Source organism: Peromyscus leucopus, unplaced genomic scaffold (genome assembly GCF_004664715.2).
Source record: "Peromyscus leucopus breed LL Stock unplaced genomic scaffold, UCI_PerLeu_2.1 scaffold_488, whole genome shotgun sequence".
NCBI lineage: Eukaryota > Metazoa > Chordata > Mammalia > Rodentia > Cricetidae > Peromyscus > Peromyscus leucopus.
The window spans coordinates 1-13,635 of NW_023505385.1; the positions used below are offsets into that span (position 1 = coordinate 1).

Here is a 13,635-nt window from a genome sequence, read left to right on the forward strand (position 1 = left end):
AAGTGCTTAAGGGAACTGCAGATTAAAACTACAATGAAATATCACTTTATACTCCCTAAAATGGCTAAAATTAGATTTACAGCCCCAACTGTTGGCAAAAAAATGTAAGGAAGCAGAACTCGCTCTCATATGTTGTTCATTGAATGGAAAATGGTACAACTACCTTAGAAAAGAATTTGTTAGTTTTTAAAATATAAAATTATACATATGCACATAGTAACCATTCTTACATTTCCCCTTCCAAACAGAACACGTTCCACAGAATGTGCTTATTCTGTTATTCACCAGGAATTGTGGTTACATTTTCTCCCTATGATTATAAATTTGTCTGTTTTTTCTTATAGCTCTGACAAGTCTGCATATGTATTTAGTAGCCATAGTAAGTGTATATAAATTTAAAACAACCACCTCTGCCTTTAGCCTTTATCATTATGGATGTCCCTCATTTGTTTGTTTGGAAGGAACTTAAAGATTGACTCATCTGATAGCACAGATTTACCATCTATCTTTTGATTAATCCTTACAATATCTTTCTCAAACCCTTTCCTTCCAATGTTTCTTGCTCTTATGTTTAAACAGAGGTCTTGTGGAGGTACATATGGTTAAGTTATGATTTTTCTTTTAAATTTGTTTTTGTTTGAGACATGCATTCTGCATATGTTAGTGCAATTACTGATGTGTAGGTGGACTTTTCTCTAACCCTCCAGCCCTCTCCCAAATAACAACACAGAGACTTATTTTAATTACTATTATTAGTTTTTTCTAGACAGGGTTCCTCTGTGTAGTTTTGGTGCCTGCTGTGGGATGTTCTGTATGTTAAATGTGTTGCTCTAATTGGTTAATAAATAAAATACTGATTGGCCCGTAGCCAGGCAGGAAGTATGGGCGGGGCAAGGAGAGAGGAGAATTTTGGGAAGTGGAAGACTGAGTCAGGAGACGCTGCCAGCCGCTGTCATGAGTACCAACATATAAGATACTGGTAAGCCACAAGCCATGTGGCAAGGAATAGATTTATAGAAATGGGTTAATTTAAGATGTAAGAACTAGATAACAAGCCTGCCACGGCCATACAGTTTGTAAGCAATATAAGTCTCTGTGTGTTTACTCAGGTCTGAGCAGCTGCGGGACTGGCAGGTGAGAGAGATTTGTCCTGACCATGGGCCAGGCAGGACTGGAGAAAACTTCAGCTACAGGTGCCTATCCTGGATTTCACTCTATAGACCAGGCTGGCCTTGAACTCACAGAGATCCACCTGCCTCTGCCTCCGAGTGCAAGGTGTGCACCACCACCGCCTGATTCCATGTAGCATTTTAATGGTCACACTAGGGAAGCATTTGGAGGATCTTTATTATAAGGAGCTAAGTGATAGGAATGTGTTAGGCTCCTCAGCTATGGTTTGTGTCATGTATTCCTAGTCCCCCACCTAAGCTGTCTTCAAAAATGATTTAACTTTATTTAGAGGCAAGGTCTCACTATGTAGCCTTGGCTGTCCTGGAACTTATTTTAATCAGGCTGACCTCAAACTCACAGAGATCTGCCTGCCTCTGCCTCCTGAGTGCCTGGGTTAAAGGCGTGTGCAACCATGCCCAGCTCCCTAGACTATATTTTAGAGATGATTTTGGTGAATAGTAAAACTAATTAAAAGTACAAAGGGTTTCTATATACCACATCTCCCTATATGTACAACTTTCCTATTGGCAGTACAACTAATGAGCCTACATTATTATAACCAAAGTCCTAAATTTACATAAGCTTCATTCTTGTCGTAATGTCTGTAGATTTGGACACTTGTTTATAAGCACCTATCCACAATTATAGTATCCACAGAAAAGTCTCACTGCTTTAAACAGCTTCTGCATGCCCCCTTCCCTCAATCCTTTCTACCCCTTGACAACGATTCATCATTTTACTGTCTCCATGGCCCCACCCCTGGATGTGAAATAATTGGAACTTTACAGATAGTCTTTTCAGACTGGCTTCCTTCACTTAGCAGTATGTACTTATGCTTTCTCCATTTTTCCTCATAGCTTGACAGCTTATTCTTTATTAGTGCTGAATATTCCATTGTGTCTAAGCTACCTTTAATCCATTCATTCATGGGAGAAATCCATGGAGTCTGCTTAAAGGGTGAAGGAATTTATTAGTGGGGAAACTTACTACAGCACAGGAGATTTAGTGTAGGGTCCTGGAAAGCTTAGAATCAGCCCAGCGCTGATCTGCTGCTGAGACAGTCCTCACCATCCAGCCATGAGCAAGAGAGGAGAGCGACCTAGTGTGTCTCAGGTCTTAAGGTAGCCCCGAGCCACGCCCCAGGGCAGGTCCTTCAAGGTCATAGATAGATAGGACAGTTACCTGCTCCATCTCTAGAGGCAGTGTTCACAAGGTCATAGACAGAACAGCTATCCACTACAGGACAATTAGGAATAAAGCTGCTATTAAGATGTATGTGGAGTTTTTAAAAATATGGACACATTTTTAATAATTTCACTAAATACCGTGGAATAGGATCATAAGTTCTATAGTAAGAGTATGTTTAACTTTGTAAGAACTGCCAAACTGTCTTCCAAAGTGGCTGTACCAGTTTTCCTTCCCATCAGTAAGAAGAGTTTCCTTCTTTTCTTAGGTATTATTTAGAAGTGTGCTTAACTTCCAAGCATTCTCAGTTTTTCCATCTATCTTTCCCTTGTTGACTATTTGTTCATTTTTGGTTATTCAAGCAGGGTTTCTCTGTGTAGCCCTGGCTATCTGGAACTCTCTGTGTAGCCCAAGCTGGCCTCAAACTCAGAGATTCGCCTGCATCTGCTTTCCAAGTACTAGGATCAAAGGGGTGTACCACCACCACCACCACCGCTCAGCTCTTACTCATTATTTGTGTAATTCCTTCAAGGTTAAGAACCAATACTGGGGGTTGGGGATTTAGCTCAGTGGTAGAGCACGCAAGGCCCTGGGTTTGGTCCTCAGCTCCGGCGGGGGGTGGGGGGTGGACATGATGACGAGAGACACACGCACACGCGCGCGCGCGCGCACGCACACACACACACCGCACACGCGCACACACACACACACACACACACACACACGGCGACAACCAATACTGTATGATTACTGTTCTCTTTAATTTGTGGTTTTGTGCTAGAATGTGATTCCTTTCTCTTCTCCTTCCTTCCTTCCTTCCTTCCTTCCTTCCTTCCTTCCTTCCTCCCTCCCTCCTCCCTCTCCTCCCTCCCTCCTCCCTCCCTCCTCCTTCCCTCCCTCTCTTTGGGGGCGGGCAGGGCCTCTCCATGTAGCCCTGGTTGTCTTGAACTCATTGTGTAGACCAGGGTGGTCTTGAGCTCACAGAGATCCTCCTGCTTTTGCCTCCTGAGTGCTGGAGTTAAAGGTGTGAGCCACTATGCCCAGCCAGAATGTGGTTTTTAATGAATGTTCCATGTAAACTCGAGAAGACTGTTAGCTTGTTTAGTTGAATGAAGTGATGTATAATGTCCATTATATTCAGTAAGTATACATGTACACAAACACATATTTTTATTAGTATATGTATATATAAACACATACTTCTATGTAAGTAAATGTTACAATGATATAAGCATTACTTTATTATGATAAGCTACTTATGTTATATACTTTTATAAGGATGGGGAAGGGAAGAGTTCTATAGGTCATATGGTTCATCTCAGACTTGGTGAGCTGTCTGGAACCTTTGCCAGTGGCCCTCAGTCTATAGGTCATATGGTTCATCTCAGACTTGGTGAACTGTCTGGAACCTTTGCCAGTGGCCCTAAGTCTCCCTGCACTCCTCTTCTATGGGAGGGGGTGATGGAGGGTGCTAGATTTTAGTGCTTTTCTTGTGTGAGGTCGGAGGCTCTGTTAGCACCACAGCAGACTGGGCTGTACGTTACACACATTTCCTTTGTTAAGAAGGTTAGAATGCCCCTGTCTACTTCAGAGTGCTTCTGTGGCCCTTTTCTTTGTCATAAGAAGATTTTTCTCTTGTATTCATTTCGAGAACCTGGTTGGTTCTAGGAGGTAAAACTCCGAAAAGTATGAGAACCACCTAAAACTGGGTCCTGGAGTTTTAACTCTGAGAGCTGCCTTTATCTAGCTTTTCCCAGTTGGTTATTACACTTCAGTCTGCTCTCCTTGCCTGGAAACATTCCTGCTTACCCTTTTCTGCTCTAGTATACTGTTACTCTTGAATTTTCCTATTGGCTTCTCCACTTTCGTGGGTGTGGTTTACCTTGTGACCTCATCTCCTTTTTGGATACAAGAAGACTTTTTGATTTTTTTTACATTGCTCAGCTTTCTGCTTGTTAGGGTGAGCCTCTTAAATGCAGCTGGAAATCAGGACCCTGCTCTAAGCTGTTTTTCCCCTCTGGTTGGCAGTGTGGCAGCCGTGTGCAGTGTCTAGAGGTTCTCTATAAGATGTAAGCCAGGATGAGTTTCTTGCACCCTTCCCCTGAAAGTCCAGGAAGTTGAAATCTCTGAATGTATTGATATGGTCAGTCGAACCATGTTTAAAATGAGCAGTAGAGTGAGTGAAGAGTAAGGAGGGAAAGGTCCTTAAAGACCCACCTCTCTGGAGGCCCACAGAGGTTCCTAGGGAGATCTGAGCTTGCTTTACCAAGGAGCTGCATTAGAGAATTGCTTGACCCCCTGTGTGGTTACCAGGTGATTGGAAGGGTCTGCACTTGGCTGTGCTGGCATTTTGTTCCACTCCTTGGCATTCCTATGAAAAGCCCTTTAGAAGAGACAGAAGGGGCCGGTGGATTAGGACCCAGGCCCTCTCGAGGCTATCCTGTGTTTCTCTCTGCCTCTCTCCCCTCTATATTTCTATCTAAATCTTTTATCCCTCTCTCCTATAGTACTCTGGGGAAAAAGTGGGAGCTGGTCTCCCACACACCTCCCATTCACACTTCTGTATAGTTTCAAACCTAGGCAATCCAATTTCAGTTTATAGGTGTGTGTATTTGTATATATGCATGTGTGTATATGTGTAGACATGATAGTAATTTAGCAGAGATTATATTCAAGCAAGAATGTTTTCCATAAGCCAAAGATCCATTGTTGTAATAGAAGGGAAAATATATGTATATATAGTGGTCTGAAGAAAGGTTAATGATGTTATAGGGATAGAATGATTTGAATTAATTTTATTTTCATATAACAAAACATTTTCCCATCATTTTTAACTTGTATATGCAATAAACAATTAGTTACTGCAGTAATTAATGCTGGATTAGTATTTGGGGGTTAGGCATAGTGATCTTCTTTTCTGTTCTTAGCATAGTAGATAACACTGGAAACGTTCAATATTTGTGTGCTTATTGATTTCTTGTTTGAATCTGCCTCCCAAGTGCTGTGTGTCAGAAGACCGTTTGCAGCATGACTCACAGATATAATTACTACTGGAGGTCATTTTTGTGAAGATGTTATTTTTCTCCAGTTACTTACCAAGTTCTAGATAATCTTCCCCTAATTATTGGAATATATATTCTATACTAGGATCCACTCTTGAAAGTTCCCCACAGTAACTTTGAGAAATAGCTTAATTAGTGAATCAAAGATGACTTAAACTGGAAAAGTTCATACTTCTGGTCTCCTGGGTTCTGCCTTAGCAAGGAAGAGTTGGGAATACTCCTGACAGAAAACTAAAAACGAAAGCCTCGACTTGTTCTTTTCATGGTGGTCGGTTGCCTTACAAATATGGACACCTTGTTTTAGGACTAGTATTTGAAGGTGCAAGCTTGATAGTTACAGAGTTTCTTCATGGAAGTAAAGACAAGTATGAACCTATGATTCAGCTTTGTTTTTGCATTTGTTTTATGAGTATGTAGAAATCTAAAAACTGAACTTTAAAAAAGGAAAATAATGGTTAACAGTTATGTAAAACCAAAGGCTGCTTAGGTTACTGAGTATTAATTATGTGCATTCTTTATGCAGGCATGATTTGGTCTCCTGGGATTCTGCCATAGCAAGAAAGAAGTTGGAAATACTCCTGAAAGAAAACTAAAACAAAACAAAAGCCACAGCTTATTCTTTTCATGGTTGTCGGTTGCCTTACAAAGATGGACACGTTTCCTAGTGTATTTCCTCCTGGTGGAGACAGTAGTAGGCTGAATCCTGAACCTGAGTTCCAAAATATGTTAATTGATGAAAGGGTACGATGTGAACATCATAAACATAATTATCAGGCTCTGAAAATTGAACACAAAAGGTAAATTACATAAATTTTGGGATAAAGTATTGGGGGCGAGGGGGAGGTGGCTGCTTAAAAAATTTCTGGTGGAGTTGTAGTGGCTGAATGTTTGCTCTGGAACAGGTGGTATATTTTTGTTATTTTACAGTATATTTAGTTAATACAGTATAGTAAAAATAAATTACTTTGTTCAGATCTATGGTATTCAGTGGGTTGTGAATGCAGTATTATTTGTGAGTAGTAAGACACACATGAACAATATTTAACAATAAATATATCTAGGTAGATAAATGTGTTTTAAAATTGCTTTCAGAAATTACAGTGTTAATTAGATAAAAGTTTGCAAAGAAAAAATTATTACAAGTTTAATGGAATGTCATATCAGTCTTGTTTTTCTGTAGTATTGGTTTGCTTTATATAAAGCAGTGAATTTGAATGTAAAATATGCATTTCAAATTGAAATTCTTTTTAAAAAATCAGGTTGCAGGAAGAATACGTAAAATCACAAAATGAACTTAAGCGTGTGTTGCATGAAAAGCAAACTAACCAGGAAAAATTCCAACTGCTCCTTGAAGAGTTAAGAGCGGAATTAATGGAGAAAATTAAAGACTTGGAAGAAATGAAACGGCAGGTGAGGAAGTATATTTGAATTTATATAAAATTAGTCGTGTAGTTAGTGGAAATAAGTGGTTTTGGTAAGATTAATGGAAATAAGTAGTTTTGGTAAATTTGTTTTTTTTTTTCTATGTTGCTAATAGTTACTTTGCTGTATCTGCAGTTGATATATAATCCAGTCTTTCATATATTTTATACAACTTCTTAAACTGTAGGCCCCAACCTCATATTAAATTGTATAAGTAAGGTAGGGGTTATGAAAAAAATGGCAACTTCCAAAAATTGATTCAAAATGAAACCCTAATGAATCTGAGGTGTTTCTGGCAACACTGTGTTCCATTACATGGCTTTACTGCAGTCTTGGTTCTGAACATACAATTAGAGTATTTTCACTGTGCATACCATCAAGCCATCCAGTACCAAATGAGCATTGTCTAAAACACCTTAGCTCTTATTTGAGACTGTTGTATGTAACAACTAGCAGTGTTTTTACTCTATGTATGAAGTTTTCTGCTCTCAGAATTAGTGGATTATAATTTGTTTTTACAAAAAATGAGAGGCTTATATAAATGGAAGCAATTTTTTTTGTTTGTTTTAATTTTGTTTTATTTTTTGAGACAAGGTTTCTCTATGTAGCCCTGAATGGAAGCAATGTTGAACTTGAGGCATTTAAGATACTCTTCAGACATTGCTCATTTAATCTGTTCCTTAAGAGTAAAATCTAAATGTATGTTTGTTGTAAGCATATATAAGAATGAGCTTAAGGCTGAAGTGGCTGTATTGGCATCACATAAAATAGATTGCAAGACAAAAAATTGGTTACTAAAAAGGACCTTTATAGTGAAAAGGGTCAATGATGACCGTCATCAAGTAACTGTGTTACTGTTTCTTATCTTTCTCATGCGGTAAAGGTAATAAAAGTTTCTACCTAATGTGTTGTTTGTTGTAAGACCTAAGGGGATAATATATATTTTTAGTAAGTACTTGGCATATGGTAAATACTCATAAATGATGGCATTTTCATTCTGATTGAAGGCAGGAACTTGTTTTCAATGTGTCTGATGCCTAGCAGATGAATGTCATGAATGAATGGAATAATTAATTAATCAAGTTTATTGTTCTGTTAATACATAATGCTGGATTTCTTTCTCATATATGCCTAGAGTATCAATATCTTCAAAGTTGTCTAGTTTTCTTTCATATCTGTTACAGGTTCTGTTGTATTCCTCAAAAAGATAGGTTAAAGTCCTAATCCTTCAGTATATGGTCTTATTTGAAGATAAGGGTTATTGCAGGCATTATTGTTGATGCGATCTCACTGGAATATGTTGAGCCTTTAACCCAGTGTTCCTGACGTTTTTATAAGAAAAGAGATGAGGTGCAAGAGGGAGATGGGGTGATGGAGACTGCCTCTGGGATGACTTGGGGTGGCAGCGACTGCTGTGTGATGATGGAGGCATCTGCACAGCAACACAGCAGAGCCCTGGAAAAGGCACGGAAAGATCATCGTAGGTGTCAAAGGGATTGTCGCCTTGCTAATACCCTGATTTCAGACTTCAAGCTGCACCCCCATTCCGAAACAGTAAATTTTCTGTTGTTTGTAGCCACTCAGGTTTTAATTTTCTTCCACACCTAGGAAACTAAGATAGCTTCTAAAATAGACCTTATTTGTAGAGCAGATTTTATACAGGGCTTCAGTGCTTTAGTACTAGAGAAACCTCGTCAACTCGTGCTCTGAGATGGGGTGTCCAGTGCTGGCAGGCTGCTCTGGAGCTAGATTGCCCTCTGCTTCGGCCTCTTCTGTATCTGGAATTACAGGCAGGGCCAAGCCACCCGATTAACTTAAATTTTAATATTGTTTTTATTTTATGTATTAGGTGCTTTGCCTGCATGTAAGTCTGTGCATCACATGTGTGTCTGGTGCCTATGGAGGCCAGAAGAAGGTGTGAGATCCTATGCTGGGTCAGTTTTAAGTCAGCTTGACCCATGCTGAAGTCATTTGAGAGCAGGGAACCTCAATTAAGAAAATGCCTCCAGAAGAGCAGGCTGTAGGCAAGCCTGTAGGGCATTTCCTTAATTAGTGATTAAGGCCCAGCCTGCTGTGAGGGGTTCCTTCCATCCCTGGGCTGGTGGTCCTGGGTTCTATAAGAAATCAGGCTGAGTAAGCCAGTAGACAGCACCTCTCCATGACCTCTGCATCAGCTCCTGCCTCCAGGTACCAGCCCTGTCCTGACTTCTTTGATGATGAACAGTGACGTAGAAGTGTAAGCCAAAGCCGGGCGGTGGTGGCGCACGTCTTTAATCCCAGCACTCGGGAGGCAGAGCCAGGAGGATCTCTGTGAGTTCGAGGCCAGCCTGGGCTACCAAGTGAGTCCCAGGAAAGGCGCAAAGCTACACAGAGAAACCCTGTCTCGAAAAACCAAAAAAAAAAAAAAAAAAAAAAAGAAGTGTAAGCCAAATGAGCCCTTTTCTCCTCAACTTGCCTTTGCTCATGGTCTTTCATCACAGCAATAGAAACCTTAACTAGGACGGATCCCCTGGAACTGGAGTTACAGAAGCTTGTGAGCTGGGATATGGACCTGCGAATCAAACCCAGGTCCTCTGGAAGAGTAGCCAGTGCTCTCAACCACTGAGCCATCTCTCCAGTCCCTAGTTAACTTTAAAAAGTAATACATTGTTATTTACAGATTAGTATATGTCAAATATTTTCTCCCTCATATTGAAGTGAAGTGCTGTTCTTCCTGTGATCTTATTTGTGTATTCCTTGTATGTTATAACATTCCAAAAAATCTTGGGTATTATAGATTGCCAATGTTTGAGGACAAATGTAATTCTTCTAGGAAAATTTGTGTCTTACTAACATACCTCGTTTTATTGTGATATTTATCTGATACACATACATATATATATATCTTAAAAATGGACTGCTACTGTATTGACTGCCCTTGTAGAGGTAGAGGACCTTAGCTTGATGTCTGACACCCACGTCCAGCTCACAGCTGCCTGTAACTCCACCTCTACACACTATGGGCACCAGCACTCAACATATACATACTACACACACACACACACACACACACACACACACACACTTAAAAATAAGCTAAAGAAATACACAAGAGGAGGAGAGGGAGGTTTGATTTAGCTATTTACTTTAATGTTTGTTTTTAATTTACACAAATTATGTTAAGAAAACTTCAGTAAATTGAGCAGCATCTACAAGAAATATTCAAGTGGAGGATTATGAAAGATGATTTTTAGAAATGTACATCTTTTATCGAACAGGAAGAAATGCCTATGTAGCATTGACTGCTCTACTGGCTTTCATAGGCAGAGCTACAAAAACATTTATTTAAAGCACATTTCTGCATCAGTAGTCAACAGGAGTAAAAGTGCCTGCCTCATAGGGTAATTGTAAAGATGAAATGAGACGTTGCAAAGGAAGTATTAGTGCTTTGATGTGTAACACTTAAGTGATCTGTACCTTTAGGCTGTTATTACAAGTTAAGTATTTCTTATGTGAAGGGTGTGGAAGCAGAAGTATTCAGATAATTGAAGTTTTCAGCTTTTGGAGTATTTCAGCCTTCAGTGATTGACACTTCTAATCTGAAAATCTGAAGTCCAAAATGCTCCAAAATCTGGAAGTTCCTGAGGACTGATACGGTACAAAAAGCTATAGCATTGGAGTGATTGAATCTCAGGTTTTTTATAGGCTTTAATCAGTAGTACATCTTACTGGTCAGATGCCTTTTTAAAAAGCCTGTAAGGGCGGGGAATAGCAAAGAAGTGTTCTCCTGAGGACTCGGAGGAAGTAAACTCCCATGTGAAGACAGGAGTGTGACAGAAGATGGGTGGTTCCCAGGAGCTGAAGGCCATAGTCCTGTCAGCGTGAGAGCTGGACTCTGCTAGTGTAACTGGTGAGCTAGGAAAGAACTCCTGGTCCCAGGCAAGATTACTGCTTTAGCTGCATTCACTTGACATGAAATAGAGAACATAAACTCAGCTGTGCCCAGTATCCTAACCCAGTGGTTCTCAACCTGTGGGTTGAGACCCCTTTGGGGGTGTGTGTCGAATGACCCTGTCATAGGGGTCACCTAAGACCATTGGAAAACACAGGTGTTTACATGACAATTCATAACAGTAGCAAAATCACAGTTATGAAGTAGCAGTGAAAATAATCGTATTGTTGGGGGTCACCGCAACATGAGGAACTGTGTTAAAGGGTTGCAGCATTAGGAAGGGTGAGAACCACTGCTCTCATTCATAAATAGTGTAAGATAATACAGGTAATGTAATTTAGGTCTTTTAACTTAAGGTCATTTTGTTACTTGGGTTCTGGTACTTGAAAATTGGCTACAAGTGTAACAAATGCTTCAGACACTGGAGTAGTTTTAGAACTGGAAAGTAGTCAGTAGAGATAAGAATTATAAGGATCACCATAAGGTTTAAAGCAGTTTAGGAAGGCCTGAATGGTCTTCATAAGATTGTCTTAAAAAAATAAAAGGTTGGAGAAGAGATTAAGGAAGACACGTGACCTATGACCTCCACACATGTGCATACGTGTATACTTGCACACATGTGCATATACCTCACAACAATGTACATTACCCTCCCTCCAGTACACAGAGATTTACACGTAAACATAGATTGCGCCACTTATTTTCTGTTGCCTGTAGTAAAGTGTGAAACATAAGAGATTAATTGAAGGGAGAGCTCTTGAACAAAAAGAAAACAGACTAGGTACTTTTCAGAAAAGTTTTTTTCCTTTCCAAATGATAAAAATGCTACACAGCAGAAATATATATTGAAACGTTGTATAAAGACCAATTGCCACCACCCCTCAAGATCTCAGATTGAGCAAAAGAACAAAATAATCACATCAAGGTCTTGTCAAGAGAGCATAGATCTCTTCTCTTTTTCCTCGACCAGAGGGTCTCTGAGAAGTTTGAAGTATTGTCTTAGCTGTCTAGGGAAAGCATAAAAATACAAATAGGAATATATAAAAAGGTCTGCACATGTAGGCTTTGTTTAGTGGGGTGAAAACCTCAGAAATTCCCACAAGACCCACTGTGATTTTGAGACATTTACTTGGGAGACGGTCTGCTGGCTTGGACTGAGATGGACTTAGGAAGTACAAAGTAACAGAGGCTTTTGGATCCACAGAATCTCTACTGGTAGAAAGAGGGCCTTTAAACCTAGTGGGTTGCAGACACATGCTCCCTTTCATGAAGAAGAAAGGACAGCCTCAGACAAAAACCAAGAGCCTGCCAGGCGGTGGTGGCCCATGCCTTTAATCCCAGCACTCGGGAGGCAGAGTTCGAGGCCAGCCTGGTCTACAAAGCAAGTTCCAGGACAGCCAGAGCTGTTACACAGAGAAACCCTGTCTCCAAAAACCAAACCAAATTAAAACAAAACAAAAACCAAGAGCCCACAAGGCTGAGCCTTGAACCACAGAGGCTTTGAAACCGAGTCAGTGGAAGTCCTAGCGCTTGGCTACTGGATTTCAGAACATTAAGGGGCAGCGACTTCTTTTTTTATTTATACATAACTCCTTCACTACGCCCCTTTCCTTTTCCAAACCATATTTCTGCCTAATACACACTTAAGAACAGTTTTCTTGTTCCCAAGGGCTTTAAAAAAATCATTCATTGTAGTGTAGATCTGCTGTTGGGATTTTTCTTCCAGCTTTTATGTGTTTGAAAAAGTTTGTTTTGTAAAAGTATTTTCACTGAATATTGAATTCTCAGTTTGACAGTTTTCCCCTCTAATTCCTTAAAGATATTTTTAGTTTAGTTTAGTTTTGTTTTTATCAGTGTTTGATGTAGCAAAGGCACTGCCATTCTTACATCTGAGTCTTTGGTGATCTAAATAATACTTGAATGCTAATTATTTAAAATTCTCTCCTTGCTTACTAAAGTTCTGTTAACTTAAATTTAGTCTTTTTTTCTTTTTTCTGTGTGTTTTGTCCCAGAAAATTCCTGTGGTATTCATTTTAGTCTTGTTCATTGATGTTTTCATTATCTATTCTGAATTAGACCAGGCAGTATCTTTTTAAACTCAGAATTATAAATTTCATCTCCATAATTATCTCTTTATATGTTTCTTAGCTCTTTAACACGTTCCATCTTTTCTCTAGTTTTTCGAACAGTTAGGGTAACTTTGTAACTTAGTCTTAATGTCTTGCTGTGTGACTTTGGGTCTGTTTTAGGTTGGCGCTTTTACTTAGTATCAGGTTGTTTTTACTTACTCAGTATCAGGCAGTGTCCTGTGTCTTCTCATGCTTGGGAACTTTTGTTGACGCCAGACACTGTGCATTTTACTTTGTTGGGGGTGGATACTTTTGTGCTCCTCTTTGGTCTTGGTCTTTGGTCTGGGCCACAGTCTTGTCACTTGCAGACAGTTTCATGGCTCTAGGCTTTGCTTTAGGATGGAGTTAGAGAGGCCTTGGGTCTGCCACTTATTCCCACTGCTGAGATAAGACGCACATGATGATCCATTTATTTGTGAAATGAAGGTTTTTATTCTGGCTTTTGGAAACAGGATTATTCACAGGCTGTGTGAACTCTTAGTACTCACCTCTCATCTTTTCAGGTGGTCTTTCCTTGGCTTACATAGTTTCCTTATGTCCTCACCAGTCCTGAATGAGTCCAAACCTTGTGTAGATCTCCTAGCTCTGTGCACGATCCTCTGGGACTCTCCCTGTGTTCTTGAATCCTCAGTTATGTTTCCTGGGGACGGGTTTATGAGCCTCTGCTTGTGTCGTCTGTGTGTGCCGAGGCCTGGATCCTCTCACTATTTTTCATCCTTTGGAAAGTTACCTTTTG

General features: G+C 39.9%; 1 protein-coding gene across 1 annotated transcript in view; it reads left to right on the top strand.

Annotated features, from left to right (window-relative positions):
• Positions 1-5,918: 5,918 nt before the first annotated feature.
• Positions 5,919-13,635, top strand: part of LOC114700577 (centrosomal protein of 83 kDa-like) — a 57,188-nt gene continuing 49,471 nt past the window's right edge. The window contains exons 1-2 of the mRNA XM_037201945.1: positions 5,919-6,214; positions 6,677-6,827. Coding sequence (XP_037057840.1) covers positions 6,042-6,214; positions 6,677-6,827 — 324 coding nt within the window. The 5' untranslated portion in view covers positions 5,919-6,041. The remainder of the gene's footprint in view (positions 6,215-6,676; positions 6,828-13,635) is intronic.